This window comes from Gavia stellata, chromosome 2, assembly GCF_030936135.1.
Source record: "Gavia stellata isolate bGavSte3 chromosome 2, bGavSte3.hap2, whole genome shotgun sequence".
Taxonomy (NCBI): domain Eukaryota; kingdom Metazoa; phylum Chordata; class Aves; order Gaviiformes; family Gaviidae; genus Gavia; species Gavia stellata.
Genome location: NC_082595.1, coordinates 76,026,104 through 76,044,396, shown reverse-complemented (window position 1 = coordinate 76,044,396; position 18,293 = coordinate 76,026,104). Strand labels below are relative to the sequence as shown.

Below are 18,293 nucleotides of genomic sequence, written 5' to 3'. Positions count from 1 at the left end.
AAATGCTACTTCCTTACCCTCCCTCCCCCAAAGAAATGTGGGTGCCAACAAAACTGCCTGTATCAATGGTAGTATTAATTTTTGGACTGCTAAACACGGAATCAACTGCAATTCTTCCTTACATTCACCAACACCAGCAGTCTACAAGTTTACACAGAGACCAGATGCATGATAATTACATAATTACAATACAAATTCAACTTTAGTGTTGTTCTTAAAACAAACTTCATAAATAATGAAAATATCTGTGTTCTAGCTCTTCAGTAACCTAAGGTTAATTGGTACAGATAGGGTTTTTTTCTTCCTTTTATAAACCAAACTGGAGGTTCCTCACTGCCAACAATGGTTAAGGCCTGGATCAAGTTACTCTCCTTTTGCTTTTCCCTTTTTCTGCCTTTTTCCATTTTCCACCACTGCATTATTTTCTGGTTTGCTTACTCCATTTGCAACAGCACCATTTGCTATTTTGCCATTCTTTACAGGTTCCTTGGGCAGCTTATATGTCCGATAGTAGAAGTTACCAAACAGGAAAATGAAGGTGACAGCATAGAAAATTACACTCCAGTGCATCCATTTAGGGAAAGGACAATCAATATAAATAGACAAGGCTGTGTGGCCAATAGTCACATGGAACTGCACCTGAAAGACAGAAAATATAGAATCAAAAACGTCTGGATATATTCTGTAGGTTTGACTGCACCAATATATGCCGATGCATTAAGTTGATGAAAACTGCTAAATTGGGATGCAGTAGGGAAGATGTATTTGGCTGTCACATCATGCATGCACACATATGCTTGACCAGGGACATAAAATTTATTGCAGTACTTGGCACCAGTTTTCAGAAATAGGAAAATGAAAAGACATTAAGAGATCTGGATTTTTCTCTACCTTTTGAACAGGTTTTTGCAATTCATTTGAACTAACCAGTAAAGTAGTATTAGACTTTACACACACCTCTTATCTATGCTGCGTATTTTTTTAGAAATTAAATAAATACTTCCATCTCTAGGAAATATTCTAACTTGAGCTGTGAATATCAGACAGCTAAGAACTTTTGGAAGGAGCAGCATCTGTTTCAAAGCTCTGCAAATGCAAATCCACTCAGAGGCAATACCTTCTGAGATAAAGACAGAAATTTTACTTACCAATTGCAATATGGTCAAGTATCGTTTCCACCACAGGTATTTCTGAAATTTAGGGCCACAGGCAGCTAATCCATAATACATGTACATAATAACATGAATAAATGCATTCATCTGAGCTCCAAAAAAAGCTGTCCAGGAACAGAAGGGAAGATTATCATATAATTTTGCAAAAGAGAGAAGTCTTTCTTAGTATTATTCATATGATAGTAAAAATTACAAAGCACAGGACGTGCCAGGATTCCATTTTTGAAATATTCAATAGTATAGTATAAACCTGACTGCCAACATGTGCTGACGCAAACAGCTGTTCATGGAAGCCATACACCACATCTTTCATGGAACTACTTATGCAAAGGCTTTTCACGAGATTTTTGTTGAACGGACATAAATCACATGGATGTAGTGTAACTACAACTGTTTTGCTAAAGGATTATTAAAAGCTGTATTTGATAATGTAAAGTATGAAGTACCAGGTTCTGAACTTAAATCCTTTAAACTGTATTTAAATCCACAAGGTTCACTTCTCAGCAAGAAGTCAAGGAAACTCATGTGGAAGTCTGATTTTTTTTTTGGCCTATTTAATCATACAGAGCAAAACTTCACTTGTGGGTATAAGACGTTTAAGGGCATTGCTGAGTGAATTTGTCTAAATTGCTCATCTTTAGTTTACTTATTTATGACTGAAAATATCCAGCATTCTTAAATATATAAATGTATACTGTAACTTTTTCCAGAATGATCCATGCTGGAAACAAAGATGACAGTTCTCATTTGCATTAAGATCTCTTTGCTCTGAAGAGAGTAGCAGCCATTTAACAGAAACAAATTATGTCTTGTTAAGTATTCTTATACTGCCAGAGAGGTTCAAAAAGGCTCTAATGTATAAGATCAGGGCAATACAGACAATAGCTGCTGACATCAAACTGCTCAGATGCCCCTGTGGTCTAGACCCAGTTAGTTATAATAGGGTCTAGTTTATAATAGATCTGTCTATGTAAGCAATGTGCTACCAACTAGAAAACAGAAGAACATAGATCTACCCACATTTATGCAGTAGAGCAACTGTTGCTTTTCCTTTTGCAGGGACTAGAAACTAAAAGGCAGTGCAAGAACACCAAAACTTGAAATAAATTTGGAAATAGTTGCAATTGTATTGAAAACTACTGATATTTAGCATGAAAAGGCAACAAGTGAGAAGTCATTTTGAGATATCCAGGGAACTTCTAAGCAAGACTACAAGTAAGCATCCAGTTGCCAATAAACTTATTTTATGGGTGCAGTAGCCAATAAAGATCATGAAATGTCTGGTTGAGTACCTGCATTCTGCAGATTACTTGGGAGACACTCAAGGATAGTTGCAGATACTAATTTTAAATATTTCTTCTTTTGAATATAAGTAACCATTCAGTACAAGATATGTATAGTAAATGAAAGCATAAAACCTCCATGCATTAAGTATTAGTGTGGTTTGAGAAAAAAACCCAAAATATTACTTTGGTGTGGTGTTTACTATATGTTACTTTCAGTGTCTTCAGCCTACAAAGCACATTACAAACAAAACGAGATATTTTCCCTGAACCCTCAGCTCTGTAGAGCTTATAATTTGAGAAAGACAAGGCAAAACAACAGGAACAAGGGTATAATGCAGGCAAGGGAGGATGTGGCAAGTACAATGGAATAAAATTCTTTGATGGGGTCTTTAGAAAGGAAGCAAGGAAAAAAAAGGCTGATAACAAATTATAAACTTGTGTCATTATGAATAGGCTTTAAAAGTTAATTCACAGATTTATTAGCTCACCTTCAAGGGAAGGTTTCAGAATTTTATGCATGCCTCTTTATAAAAAAGAAAGCAAACCCCAAACTCAGATACAATGCCAAAATAACGCCTCCATTAACTTCATTACATATGCACACAGATTGTGGCCTGTAATTAGATTTTGCAGTTCTCCGTATCTGCAAAAATTTAAGTTAGGCGAGACATGTTCATCTTTCTATTTCATACAGAACAAGGATAATTTTGAAGACATAACATCAGGCTTGCAATTGATGCCCATGAGGAAAAAAAAAAAAGTTTTGCAATTCATTAGATTATTGCCCTGTTATCTTTTCCTCCCCCATGTTTCCCACAGAGGAAGACTGTATGCACTACAGCTACTGCACTGCTTCAGTGCTATTTAAACAGTCTTGTATATTATAGTATTAACTCTACGAAAACTTTTTCCCATTGCTCCCAAACAATAATAATTCTCCCTTGTGTCCAGTCAAAAGGGTATGGGAGGAAGGGAACTCACCTTGTCCACCTGCAACCCACTTAATACCAATCCACCACAAGGTGAACATGGTGAAATGGTGATAGACATGAAGGAAACTAATTTGGTTAAATTTCTTCCTCAGGATGAAGAATACTGTATCCAAATATTCAATTCCTTTAGAGACATAATACCACCATAAAGCAGCAGCTATCTGCATGAAAAAAAGAAAAGACAGAAGTTTTAGTGAGTCCAAGCTGAATAGAATCAAGTTATCTCCACCAATCTTCTGCAAGAGAAGGATACCTCTTCCTTCCCCAAATCCTGGTATATGCTGAGGTAGAGTCATCAGACATCTGATGGTATGAGAACAACAACAAAAACAATACTCCACTCATCTATTCTGGACATTGAAGTATCATTCTGAATCTACTGCTTACAAATCACAACTGCAAAAAATGTAATTAAAAGCTTTGCCATCTCTGAACAGTTTACCAGTTAAACATAGGGAGTCTGTGTCCTCATTCTCTATCCTAAGCTTTGCGGGAGAAGACTACCACAGGACTTCCCATACTAATGAGGCAACACTTTGATGTGGTCAGAACGATGAGGCAGGAACATTATGATAAAATGAAGTTGCAAAGGTTGAAACCTTATAAAAAATTCTTTCAATACCACAGGCATATGTGTGGGAAGATATCAAATCACTTTTACAAGCTTGGTGCGGTACAGATTTCACATCCCTTAAAGAAATATTCCCCTCAGCTTCTTCTGGCCTGCTCAGTAACCCTCTCCAGAAAGCAGCATTCCCTCAGTGGCTCTGTGCCATTCAGGGAATAGAAGAAATGAGACCACGTGAGTCACACAAGCTGCAGAGATATAACCCATCTACCCAACAGGGCAGTGCTACACACCCAAAGTCTTTTTCTAATCCACCCATCACAGTGAATCTTGCCCAAGATGCAATATAAGTATGGCTTCCTGCTGAAATCAGGATATTGTTGTACCAGGTAAAGCCCAGAAGCTCTGTGTAGCAATTTGCTAATACTATGATACGGGGGTATGGTGGTGGTGGGGACTCCCTTCCAGATCCCAAAGCATAGCAGCAAGTCTAGTTCCTGGCATCATAAGTCACCTAGCTTGTAATGCAAGGGTGGGACCAGAACATATTCCAGATGGTGAATCACATAGAGAATGAAAAACAAAACAAAAAAAAAGAGTTGGAAATGGCACCACCAGCAAGGAGAGCAGGCAATGTCACAACACATCTATTTGTAAGAAGCTCACCTGGTCTTTCAGGACTCATCTGATGGCAAATCAGACTTTCTTACCTTAACATGGTGTGAAATAACCACACCAGCCCCCTCAGTCCCCAGGGGAGACAGAAGAGGAAAAGTTAATACAGCAGTAGTTTCCCTTCCCAAATACACACATACTGTTAGACAAGCAAGAGAAAGGGGAATCAGGAGAACGAGCAGTACAGAGCAATGCTACAGCCCTGCATGGTGTTTTTCTCCACCTCTCCAAACTATTGGGGAAATGAATGCATCTCTCCTCAGAGTAAGTTTGTCACAGCCATAATTGGACCGGTCAACATTTTAGGAGAGATTACAGCAGAAGCAAAAAAGCAGCAGAGTAGCAGAAGAGTGCCGCAGATCTGCATTGCAGACTCTGCAGTTTCCCAAAGGGACTGCACAACTTACTGTTGCCAAACTGCAGACTTCCATGTATCCATTAATGAATACCCTTCTCAGTGTCTGGACGTGATTTAGCCTACTTCAGGTCTCAAGAAGAGGAGGCAGATTTTGTCAATTTTATATAAAAAGATACTAATATCTGTCAAAGCTGGAGAGAGGCTTAATGAGAGAAAAGTGACTCCCACAGATCCTGGAGTTCCCAGACACACAGGCAAGCTGCAAGAACCATCAATACGTATATGTGTTGCTCAATAACCAGTACAATTCTGTCTCTGGGACAGGTAGTCAGGTGTTTAATAACACCCACATCAAGGCTTCGTCTCACACCCATGGATTAGCGTAACAGTCCAGCATCTTTTGAAGATCTTTGCTAAAGCTGCATCTCTTAACTAAATTAAGATAAGCATCTTTTCATCTCATGAGTTAACAATAAACACTTTGGACTGTGTCCATAAAATGACAAACCAGCACTACAATATTCAAGCTCTTTGGAGGTCTTTCCTTCTGAGAAACTTTTAAAGAATCAATAGGTCAGCTAAAGCAAACTGCCATAAAATCTCTTATAAAGCTGATGTGCATTTTGTTAAAGAAACAGTGGAACAATAAGCCAGATAGCCAATAGGCAAATAGTCAATTTACTGTATGACATAAACCAAAATACAAGTGGAGAAAAAAATCCAACAAAACACCTTATGTTTTATGCCTAAGATGCCACAAGTTCACTATATGCTCCCGGACAAGTCATTTAACACACCTCGTTCCTCTTCTTTTGAATTCCACCTGCCTTGCACAGAAAGCAATTACAGCCCGTGGATCAAAATCAGCTCAACTTTTGATCAAAATGCTTCCCATCACTTAAGAACAAAAAGAGCCTCCATTTCTTTGCAGGATTATACCTACTGATTTTTGTGTTCCTGGAGATTATTTTGCCTGACAGCTCTTTTGCTCTCTTCCTATCATCAATTTTACTACAATTTATTCTCAAACCTGATAGGTTTCATGTACTGACGATCTATTTGAGTGCACCAAATGACTTCTGCAGATGTTTTGTTCATTAGATCATAGGTGCAGAAAAAATGAAACAGATGTTAAGTCATTTGCCTGAGGCCAGGCATGCAATCAGTGACAGAGGGCAGAAATAAAGTAGAACAATACACCGATATGCAAGCTATGTCAGAAGCAGATGGCTACTATTAAATTTCTGCAAAGCATCAGAAGTTAGGATCTAACCTGTGGCCTTTCTTTGGACACAGCATGAAAGAAAGGTTTAGCTTAGAAGAAAACATGTATTAAAAAGGTATATTCCTGAAATGAAGAGTACTAGTCACAACCATACCTTTTCTGGCAATTTTCATATGCTCCAATCTAAGTCTGTTAAAACACCATATGGCACAGAAAGATTACATTACAGCCTAGGATTAAGGGGGTCAACAAGAGGTCCAATCCCATGACCTCTGCCTGCTGAAGGGTTTTTGAACAGAGGGCTGTTTCAACATGGGACTCCATTCCTGCACCCTCCTTCCGCATTTCAGGTTGGAGACAGTTATCCATTAAGGGGTTTGAAGGGACAGATACTTCTTGGAAACTTCTTGGAAGTTAACAGTAACATGAAAAATTAAAGTGGCTTTTAAAGAGAACTCTTTTCCCTGCTTCAGTTATAGAATTTTGTTTACAGGACCATGAAATCTATTTTGTTAAGTCAAGTTCCCTTTTCATAGAAGTTTAAAGTAAATTATTATTATTATATTTATTTCATAAGAGGAAACTACTCAACCTCTAGACATAAATACAAACAATACAGATTACAATTACAATACAGAAGAGAACCATAGCTCAGTTTCATGATTACAATCAGCACACTTAAAATTAGGAACTAACTAATTCACACAGCCCTAGACTCCTAATTCTCAGCTCTTCAGAAATGCTAATAAAATAGATGAACCTTGACCTGAGAAACAAGGACACACAAATGTAAGCAGAGGGGCAAAGTGACTAGTCACAGACACTAACATGCCTTAAGTTAGACAGTGTTAGGAAATTGTTCACTCCAAATACTGGGGCTTCCAAATGAGTACTACAAAGCATGGATTTAACACCTCAGCCCTTTGCATTTATTATTTTGACTCCTAAGCTATAACCAAAAAAGTTCTTCCAAGATGCAGCTGCAGCTCCTTCAAAATCCCTTCTTGGGGATTTCTTCCCCCTTTTCTTTCTTGTCTACTATGAACATTTTATTTTTTTATATAACCAATTACAAAACACACTCCTCAACTTCCTGCCAGCAGCCACTAAGGTGGCTAGTTACTACATCCAGGAGATAAGTCCTTTAGAAAGGAGTTTATTTCTGCAAATATTTCTGCAACTGTGGAATCTAATTTCCATCCCTGCTCACTCCAGTCATCCATTGCCTCTTGTAGAGCAACAGCCAGGGGAGCATGGATGAGATGAACAGGTGTAGGTAGGTTCAAAACAGTAAGTAAACTTCTTCATACTATGTGTAAACTACCTACAGAATTAATTGTCAGTGAAAGCCGGAAGCTTGATAAAGATGAAGAAAACGTACAGACAAATTCATGGAAGAATATCCCCTTAGAAACTGGCAAAATGAAAGAGGCTATGTCTGACTTAAGAGGTCTGTGAGCTACAGGTTGCTGGTGTTGCTAGACTATACAGGGGAAGTGCCACCACACGCCCTCACACTGTTCCCTTGAAATCACCATTGGCTTACTGTCTTGACACATGGTGAGGGTTGCAGAGGAGAGGAAAGACATTCTCTGGCACCCAAGATAGCCAAACTTTTGGTTTTGGAACTGTTTACTAGCTCCCTGTACTCCCTTGAGGAACAAAGGATGGTTTCTTGACCCCTCATTTTGAGCAAGAGCTTTGGTCAAAAGGGGCCACTACATGGCAACATCACAGTGGCACATTCCCAAAAAGATAGAAACAGAGGTCATACCAGGGCTTTTATGTTGCCATTTAGATCACCACGCGCAATTAGTTTCATGTTTCTCAATATTTGTTCTAGCTTTCTGAGCCCCACAAGGAAGTCATATGAAGCCCATTGCCTTCCAGAGCATGTTCCATAATGCTTTCCGGGCTCAGTCCTGTTTCCATTTGAGTTAGTCCCAATCTCCTTTATCTGACTAATACAGGACTTATGTACTCATTCTTTTACAAACAAAGTTATTGCATTTGTAATTCATTCTACTGTTGCAATGCAGCATTCCTCTTTAGAGAAAACACGGTGCCAATAGATACGAGACATTTAGTATCTAGATCTGTTAAAAGGGTGTGAGAGATGTGCTACAAGGTTTATCAATTCTAAACTCAAAACTACAAAAAGAAACCCACATTTACTTATATTTTAAAATTGCTTTTGCAAGTTTATATTATGAAAAATGATGGTGAAAGCAATCTGGAGGAGGTTTTGTTTTGTTTTTTTCCCTATAGTGTGAAAAACCAACAACATACCTTCTAAATGCAGAGCATGATGCACTGTAAAGCAGGCCAGAAATGCATCCCAGACTCCTTAGTTAGACAAAGTACACTTGTGGAAAATCTAGTTTTCTACTTGCAACTTATTTACCTAAATTGAGAACTCATTCAAAAGAACTACCAGATAATGATCAAGATAAGGGTCTTGACTCATAACATACTATACAGTTGCTGCAACAACTTGAGAGAACTCAATTTTCCCTGCTTCCTCAACTCTCAGTTGCAAACTGAACATGTTACAACTTAAAACTTTATTTCTAAAGTTTATGCAAATCCACAAGTTTTTGCAAAAAACTTAAAAAGTTGGGAAATCCAAAGAGTAGATATGGCTAGAGCAACCTTTCTTTTCTGGACATATCACATGCAATAAATACATTGTGCAGGTCATTTTGCCTTTATTTAATTGTAAAATAATGCTTTGTTTGTCGTAATGAACAAAACAGAAGATAATTCTTTTGAGCAGGTCTGACCCCTTCACAGCCTCCCACAAACAACTGCACCTAAAAGCAAAGCTATGAAACAGAATTTTTCCATACTAAAAGTCATTACCTTTTGTACTTAGCTAATATAAAAATTCCTTCAATATATGCCATACCAGTCCTCAATGTCATCCAGCTGAGTACAAGGGCATTCTATTTTGTTTATCTATTGAAGAAAAACCCTATCAAGCATTTGTTATACTTGGCTAGATTTTGTTTTTAAACAAAATTATGAACAGAAATATTCTAGTGACTGAAATAATGAGTGCACAGTATTGGCAAAGGTGAAAGATAGGCGACTACCTTAAGGCCAATAAAAATCTACACACAGAGTTGTTCTGCAATATCAGCCATTATACGTAAGGTGTAAGACTCAAACCTATCTTTCTCACTACCACCCCTGCCACACGCACAAGCTTGTGAGTAATACTACCCATGAACAGTCACCTTGTAGACAGACATTTTTCGAAATGTATTATGAGTATTAAGTGTATTTAGGACCATAACACACTTTCATTACATTTTCAGGAACATGTTCTAATCTGTAGATGAAACTTGCAAGAACAGCTGAGAGTTTCTCAGGTGTCAGCTCTGCTGGAAGATAAGGTTTAGTACATGAACTAATCAACAGCGTTACGGAAATTAACGAGCATCTGCACTTTGATTTTAATTTGAATGCCTTCCAAAAAATACACATTTGAAATCTAAGCTTCTGCAATGAAATGTACTGATAATACATTTGCCAGAAGCCAGAAAGACCTCATGAAGCCAAATATGGCTAAAGGAGACAAAAAGTTGCCTCACCAGTATGTGTGAAGTGCAACCACAGTATATGCTGACAAATCTTACTTGCTTTCACCTACCTAGAACACTACACCTTTACTGTGGTTACCTTGGTATCATAAACTTCAGCAAGGTTTAGGATCTAAAGTATGTATACAAAGTTTATCCTGGATTGTACAACTGTGGATGAAGCCAAGGATGCTATCTTTACTACCCTTACTTGCAGCAGTCAGATGAAAAGTTAATGCAAATACTCTGATGCACTTTGATTAAATCTGCTATGTGCAATGTAGTCAAACTTGAAGCGATCTATGAGAATATAACGGGATACAGTCATGGCTGACAGCAGAACTTTGGAAACACTATTTTCAGACAAGACAACCATTATGTAGCGCTATATATTACACACATTCATACACAAATTCAAAAAAGGAATACTCACCCTAACTTCATAAACATTATCTGAATAATCCACAGTCTGGCAGACATAGCTGTACCCTCGAGCTCTTGATGACAAAAACAGCTGAAAATATTAAAGTCATACATGAGGGGAAAGATGCTACAGAAAACACATTCATAACAATTATCAGCAAATTTCTTGCTACATCAAACTTACCTGAACAGAAATATTTAAAATATCCTTATCAGTCCTGAGAGTACTACTGAAGAAAGCCAATATTTAGTTCTAACAACCTGTTGTTACACAGTACCTATTTTTTTCTTGTAAATTAAAAAGGAAGTACTCATTTCTCCCTGCATGTATCTGTCCAGATAATTAGAGCCCTGTACAAATTGGTAAGAATTCCAGTATGACCTTAAGCTATTCAAACATGAGTATTCCCTCTGACAGCTGTAGCTTCAGAGACAGAAAATAACCAATTGCTTTCACTATGGATGACAAAAACACTATTCCCATGATGGATTAGAAAGAATTCTCTCCCATAGACTGGGATTAGATAATTTGGATCTACTATTCTTAAAACAGTATACCAATCAAAATCCAGAAAAAAAATCCTGAACAGCCAATGCTGAGCACTCATAAAACATATTGAGAGAAACTGGATGAAGAAAAGTTCCCCATTTCATGCCAACAGAAATGGACTAAAGCACATGAAGTGCTCCTGTAGGGCCACTCCAAATAAAGCATGTTGCAATAACCTGAACAGTAGAAGATAACTTGACATTTGAGCAAGTTCCCATAGGAAAGAACACTTGCCTAGCACTGTACAAGTAATACTTCTAATCTTGCCATTCCTAAATGTAATGATCCAAGGTTGTTTAAAGCCAGGTAATCCCACCCTGTTAAGGATCAAAAAAGACAGTGGAGCAGACATAACCTGTAAATTGTGATCTGTAAAAGTAAAGAAGCATGATACAAAAAGATCTCTGAAATAAACATGGGTAGGCACTAACTATTCTTACTGCTAACCTGACTTCCATCTCATTTAGACTGAACTCAAGTTTGCTTCAGGATCTCAACTTGCACACAGCACTAGGAGTGCAGACATATGCCGAGACAAGTGTTATCCAGATAAAACCAACATACAAAACCTTGCGAAACTCTGGACTTCACACGTCTGCTAAGGAGGGAAGTAAAAGAACTGTCCAGAGAAATGATCCTAAGAAAGAAATTGAACTACTACTGCATCATCTAAGTCCATTTACAAACTGCTGTAACACCACTACTCTCCAGTGTGGTCCCACACAGGCACAAACACATTTGATAGTATCAGAGAAAAGCAGGGAACAGTTTAGTCCACACTGTTACAGAAACTAACCAATCTCTACTGCGACGTACTGGGTAATTTGACCAAGGTTCACTTGCCAAAAGGCAGTACATTTAAATAACATTTAAAGGCATTTCACATTCAAATTCTGTTCTCAGCAATACCTGGAAACTTTACAGTCATTCACAGAATACAAGCTGTGCATCATTTTACCCATAGCAATTACACTACTCATGTGAATTACAACAGTGGCATACTGGTATCATAAACATCACACAGACTGAAGCAGAAGTTGCCCGGTTAAAGGGAACAATTGAAACTTGAACATGTTCTTCCTATCAGTCTCTAAGATCAAGAAAAGACACTTCCTGTAAATGTTGTATCCATAGCCTTAACATCCATTGAATAACAACCTACCATTTGAAATAGAAGGAAACTAGAATCTTTGTTGGTGTCTAAAATTATGAGCTTTCAGCCTATCAGCAAATGCATATTTGCAGTCCCATTCATTTTTATGTTAATTCAGTGATTTCGAAATGCCATGCAAACACATGTGTTATCCTATAAGCAACACAGGTTTGAAAATTAATTGATCAGAAGTCTGGTATAATTCAGCTTATGGATAAAACAAACCAATTTAAAAGAATAAGTGATAAAGACAGACATGGCAAAACCACTGCAGAATTCGTTTCAGAGGAGTTTCAGTTTTAACCTGCCAAGATGATTGGATTTCATCCATTCCCACAACTATCCTTGGGTGTCAGCATTAAATTCTGTTGTACCTGTAGTATTTTATTACTTAGTCAAATAGTGCAAGGAAACAATTTAGACAAAATGATGACTGAGGTGTGATGGCTAAAATTTTACTGAACCATGTCTTAAAAAAGGCTGAAATCAGTTAATGATTTTATTATAGAAGCTCTGGGGAAGGGTCAATATACAGATCATCATCAGATATGCCATGCTTTCCTGGCAAAAGTACAGAACAGAACGGTCAGAAAGAGTTTGCGATGCTGTAATTTTAATTGCTCTGTTCATTTACTTACTTCTGAAAACAGGTTTTGCAAATTTATGATCCGAGGTCTTCCAGGAAGAAGGCTCTCAATCCACATAAACTACTCCTTACCATCAGCTATATTCTGGACAGCTATCCTTGAATAATGATTACCAAACTGTTAGAGTAATCCCACTTAGCTACTGCTAAAGAGTTGATCCACTGCATTGTTACTAGTCATTTCCTCTGTACAGAAAACCTAACAAAGGAGAAATGCAGCAACACTGAAATTTATTAAAACTAACACACTCAGAACACTGCAAACCAAATATTAGAAGACTGTATCCTTTTATTTTTATTTAAAAGATACAGTTCACTTCATTTTTATTCTTATTCCAAAAGATAACTTACAGACAAAATACTTTTTCTCGCTACAGACAGTGGACATCTGAATTTCTAATGACAAACACACTGAAGGCACCAAACAGCTCTATTTCTAACAAGATACATTCTGACACCCTTTAGGATTATTAAAAAGAAAAAAAAAATCAGTTACAAGTGTTAAATCTCTATGGATTTTAGTTAATCTGTCTAGTATTTACAGTAACATAAATCTAAGAAGAACTTGGAATAGCTAGTACACAAATTCTCTCTATAGACTAATTTAGTGCATTTTTCTCAAACAAAACATACCTAGCCACAGAAATGTATCAAAGGCAAACTCAGCTTTAAAAGTCTGTGCAAAACATTCACCCTCAACAGACATCATGAATATGACAGATTATTTTCACTTTGCAATCTGTAGACACCCTCAGACTTAAATAGGAATTCCCTCCTGCAAGAGGGCATACACACCTCTTTGAAAATGAAGAAGTTGAGTAGAACCATTCCAAAGTTGTAAACAACCAACAGGAAACGTAACTGGAAGGGCTCTCTTGTCTTCATCCATTTGGGGCCCAGCCAGACAGTGAGGAGATAAATAGTGCTTATAGTCAGTGTTGGAAATGGAGACTGCATCAAGGGCCAATCATCAACACGTTTGTCTGGGGGGGGGATGAAGCAAACAGAAGGGGTCAACAAGGTCTGAACAAAATACATTTCATCATCATTTTAAGCATTGCATTTGTTAAGTATTATTCTCTCCTGGAATAGCTGCATCAGATAGTAGAAACACAATACACTCATTCTTTCCAGGAAGGTGAAAGAAAATAGTTTTAAAAAAACCAAACACTATATCACATTACCTCACAGAGATTCATTATGTCATGCAAGTTCTATTGTCCAGTTTCACAATCCAAAACAATAAAGCAAACAGTATCACATGAGCCCAAACCCAACCCACTAATCCTCCAAAACCCAATTTTGCTTATGATGAACAGTGACTGCAGAGGCAACATAACCAAATATTTAACACCACTGCAAATGAAAGGTACACAAATTTGGCAAAATACTGATAAAATTAATAGCTTTAATTAGTTTAAAATTAGGCACTAAAAAGTCTCCAATTAATTTTATACAGGTTGTATGATACTAACCAACTACCTTTGCTATTTGATGTAAGTCAGTCTCACTTGTTTCAGACAGAATACTAACAATGTTACTGGAAAACAACTAAATAAAAGAGTTTAAAAGGAATGGTTCTAGTTAGAGTAATCTGTGCTGCCATATGGTAGACAAAGTTTTTATTTACAGTCTCCTTCAGTCACTCATGGGACCCAGAGTTACACATACTCTAGGGCCCAGAATATGCTATATTAAGTCCTGGACCCGTATCAAAAAAGCACTCTTAGCCTGATGAACCAGTGACATCTAGGATTAAAAGATGGCTCTGCTACAGAGGAGGGAAGGGAGAGACTACAGTGACACCTCCTTACTCAGTGTTCCCTTCCCACCCATAGGAAGGCTAATCTCTAGTTATAGCAAGAGATAAAAGGTAACTATTCCATAACTATCAATCCTTCAGATACTGCACAGCTCTACGATACTAACTGGATTATTTGCCAAATGCTTAGGCCAGTTGGAGTTCAGATGGAAATCACACCACAGGGCTTCTTGGGAAGCTCAGACACCTAAAACACCTGCCTTCAATCATTTGTGGGCAAACTCACAAATAGCAATGCAGTTGCGCACAGGCTTACCTAGAGGACAAGTTTCTTCTGCAGAACTTGCTTTTCTTCATGGTAACCCAAAGACAGTGAAAAAAACCTATACCATAAATTAATTCCTGATCCCAGGCATACTAACAGGTAAGTTCGAAAACGCTTCTTATCTGCAAAATAAAGAACTCTGAGGCAACGAGGAAAGTACAGAACAGCACTGCCATTATTCCTCCTCCACCTTCTTGTTTCCTTAGTTGCCCTTAAGATCATAAACTAGAACCCCATTTTAGAAGCAGATTTCATGAGACCCTCTATTTCTAATAAACAACACATACTGTGATCTAGCGAAAGACAGTGTGCGCAGCACTAACTCTTCTTGCTTCCAGCTGATTTAACAATACTTGATCTGCACATTGCAAGTAAGATGCTTGGAGGCCTAAAAAGAAGTGGAAAAGGAGAAAGAGATACCAGCCTAGCTGCTTCCATTGTGGCTGTTAATATCAGAAGAGAGAAGTCATCCTAATGCATGGAAGTCTCTAGCAACGCTGACACTGCCAGAATGGCAGGAGTCAGCCTTGCGACTGCAGCCACCAACAGAAGTCAAGGGCAAGGTAGGGCAAGGAGTACAGGCAGGAGTGGCAAAAAATTCATATAGATTGGCTGTAGAAGCACAGGCAGTGAAACAGAACTGAAGAAAATAAGAGAAGACAGTTACCTCTTACTTTTCAGGAAGTCCCTGGAAGAGACCCTTCTATTACAATATAACATACTCTCTGTAAAACACGAGAACGATTGCTTATAGTACAGTATAGTGTCTTGGGATGTAAAGGAACAGCCTCATTTTCCAGACCTCACGGAATGCTACCTATTGAAGCTGAAATCACACTGCTGCATTGCAATTGTTACACTGCTATCTCATCATCCACCTGATACAAAGTAACAGGCAAAGACTCACCTCCATCAAGCAAGAAAGGTGTCACACTTCTTAATTAAGAGACAGCTCTAGAAATAGCCAATGTATGACATGTTTTAATCAAATCCACATCTCGCTTCAGACACTAGTGTGCAAAGAGTTAAGAGTAGTTGAGGCAAGAGACCCAGTTGCTCTCCCAGGCTTCTTGCACTAGGCAATATAAAGAGGCAAGGACATAGTAGAGAATCTGTCTTCCATTTTCTAACCTAGTGTTTCACGGTATCCTGAATGCTAAAGTGACAGTAGAAAAGATGTGAAAAAGGAAGAAGATTTGTATTTTACCCAGGAGCTGAATGTTACCACCCACTGCAAAAATAGGAAACCCTGACCTATTCCAGGTTTCTTTTTGTGTCAGGAGACAAAGATTTCTAGAGGGAAGAATGAGGATTCACTAGAGGGTGAAAGGAAAGACAAAGGGACAACTTTTATGAAAGCCCAGCTGCAAGTGAGCTTTGCCTCACACTTCATCAGTAAACAATTCTTTCACCTACTTTCCACAAATACAACAAATTGAAGACCTTAACTGGAGAAAACCAAGAGGTATATTTAATTAACTGTGACAACAACATAAGAGCACCTGGGCAGCTGCTATTACACTTCTATACCTGTGTCACAGTTTCAGCCTGTTTCTTTCCCTCTGCAAAAGGTTTCTGGACAGTGAGCCATCACATCTCAGAGACAAGTCTTGAAGTATTCGCAAGAAAAGCATAGCTTACTGATACAGACCGTGTAACACACTGCCCAGGGAATCTATCTGATTGGGATTTTGGGGGCCTGACCTCTCCTAGGACAATTAATTACACTTTGAACACAAAATGCCTGTACGAGAGGGAACACAGTAGGCGATTTAGTTCTGGAATACATCCTGGCCAAAACAGAAGCATATCAACAGTCATAAAGTTTATTCTAATTCCTGCTGTGCCAGCTAATAACAACACCTTGCATTTATTTTGAGGACACTTAGGAAACTCTGCATATGGTTATTTTTTACTAATACTTTAGCATCAGAAAACATGCCTCTATTATTCATCCCTGAACTTGCTAGATTTAGAAACTTGTTCATCACAAGATCTCACCTAGAAAATGCAAACTAACTTGCTCAGTTTTAAATCAGCTCCACACACCATTCTTATTGCACAGAAGGTATTACAAAACCAATTTCATTTCAGTTTACCAGGCAAGCCTGCTTGTCCATGTTCTACATAGAAAATACACAGTTACATGCACACACTTGTTCCAAACTTTTCAGATACCTTCTTTCAAACCAAGAAAAATTCACTCTTTTAAATCACCTGCTTAAGTGATAAACCTCCCAAGCTCCTCCAACACCCTCCTCCCTCCCACCCCCCACCCTGTTTTAGCAAAACCAGCGTAATTTTGTGTCCTACTTACTAGCTGGTGCTGATGACCACAAATTATTTCTGCAAATTACAGAGAACTGTGATAGCTTAAGGGGACATGAGTGTATTAAATCCTGCAGTACTTCACATGCAATAGGTACATTATTACCTGAAAGATGAAATAAGCTTGAAATAAAAAGGCCAGCTCCCTGAATTAAAAAATCCCTCCAACTGCTTTGAAGCAAAATGACCAATGCCTTTACCTGATTAGAATTGACAGAGACTGACTGAATCTTTCAGGGGATTAATGCATCTGTCTTTCAAATCCTAAGACCCAGATTCTAATTCAAACACAAATAAAATGTCTGTTGTGATGGCACAGCCTGTAGTACAGCGCTTTTTTTGTGAGGTGGGAGCAGTTTTAGAACAAACGTTTAAAGCTGCATTCAGTCATAGAAGTGAATCCAGAGTAGAATAAGGCATCTGCTGACATGTTGCTGATAGAAAGTTACTGTTATATAAGGAAAGAATATTAAATGTTTATATACACAAGGTTTTCCTGTCATTTTTTGTACATACATTTTAAAGTTCCACATTGCAAAGACAAGACAAGAACTAGAAGAGCATATATATATTTTACATATATAAAAAAAAATTTAAATTGCCCTGAGGCACCTACCCTTGAAGGATTTAATTCTTTACGTGTGGCAATTAACAGAAAATAACACGCATAAAACCCTCTGATTTCTTCCTCCAAAGCAAGAACAAGAGCAGGACCAGTGAAAAGGACTGAATATCCTACCCAGTAATGTCCAAAGAGGACATAATTAACCTATATTGAAATACAGAAGGCAAATGAAGATGAATTTCAGTAAGTAAGGCTGCACTGATGGTGATACAGAGTTAAAAATCACAAGAAACTTCTGTGAAACATACTGTAAGTGTTTTAATATGCAAATGCTTCTGTTAAATGTGGTTCAGCATGTCCTTTCCAATAGAAAGTATTTTAGATGGTTAAATTTCCTGCATATCCCTGAGCCTATGATCCATTTTTTTTCCTATCCTCAAGAAGTACAAACTTCAAAAATAACCAAACAAATGCATAGCACAGTCACTCCTACATTCATCAGGAGAAATACTGAAACAGTACAATGATGACTATCTCTATTTTTAATATTACTTTTAGAGAAAAGATTACATAACTAAAATACATGACTTCTGAAATTCCCTGCATTCATTTTAGATTAAAAATCAATACTAAGTAAGTCTTTCTTTAACAACTTATGTATTCCTCGGCTATAAGGTTGCT

General features: G+C 37.8%; 1 protein-coding gene across 1 annotated transcript in view; it reads right to left on the bottom strand.

Annotated features, from left to right (window-relative positions):
• Window positions 1-343: 343 nt before the first annotated feature.
• The window catches only part of ELOVL4 (ELOVL fatty acid elongase 4), a 30,481-nt gene continuing 12,531 nt past the window's right edge, over window positions 344-18,293 (bottom strand). The window contains exons 2-6 of the mRNA XM_059835595.1: window positions 13,428-13,615; window positions 10,294-10,374; window positions 3,440-3,611; window positions 1,149-1,276; window positions 344-639 (exon numbers count right to left, since the gene is read on the bottom strand). Coding sequence (XP_059691578.1) covers window positions 364-639; window positions 1,149-1,276; window positions 3,440-3,611; window positions 10,294-10,374; window positions 13,428-13,615 — 845 coding nt within the window. The 3' untranslated portion in view covers window positions 344-363. The remainder of the gene's footprint in view (window positions 640-1,148; window positions 1,277-3,439; window positions 3,612-10,293; window positions 10,375-13,427; window positions 13,616-18,293) is intronic.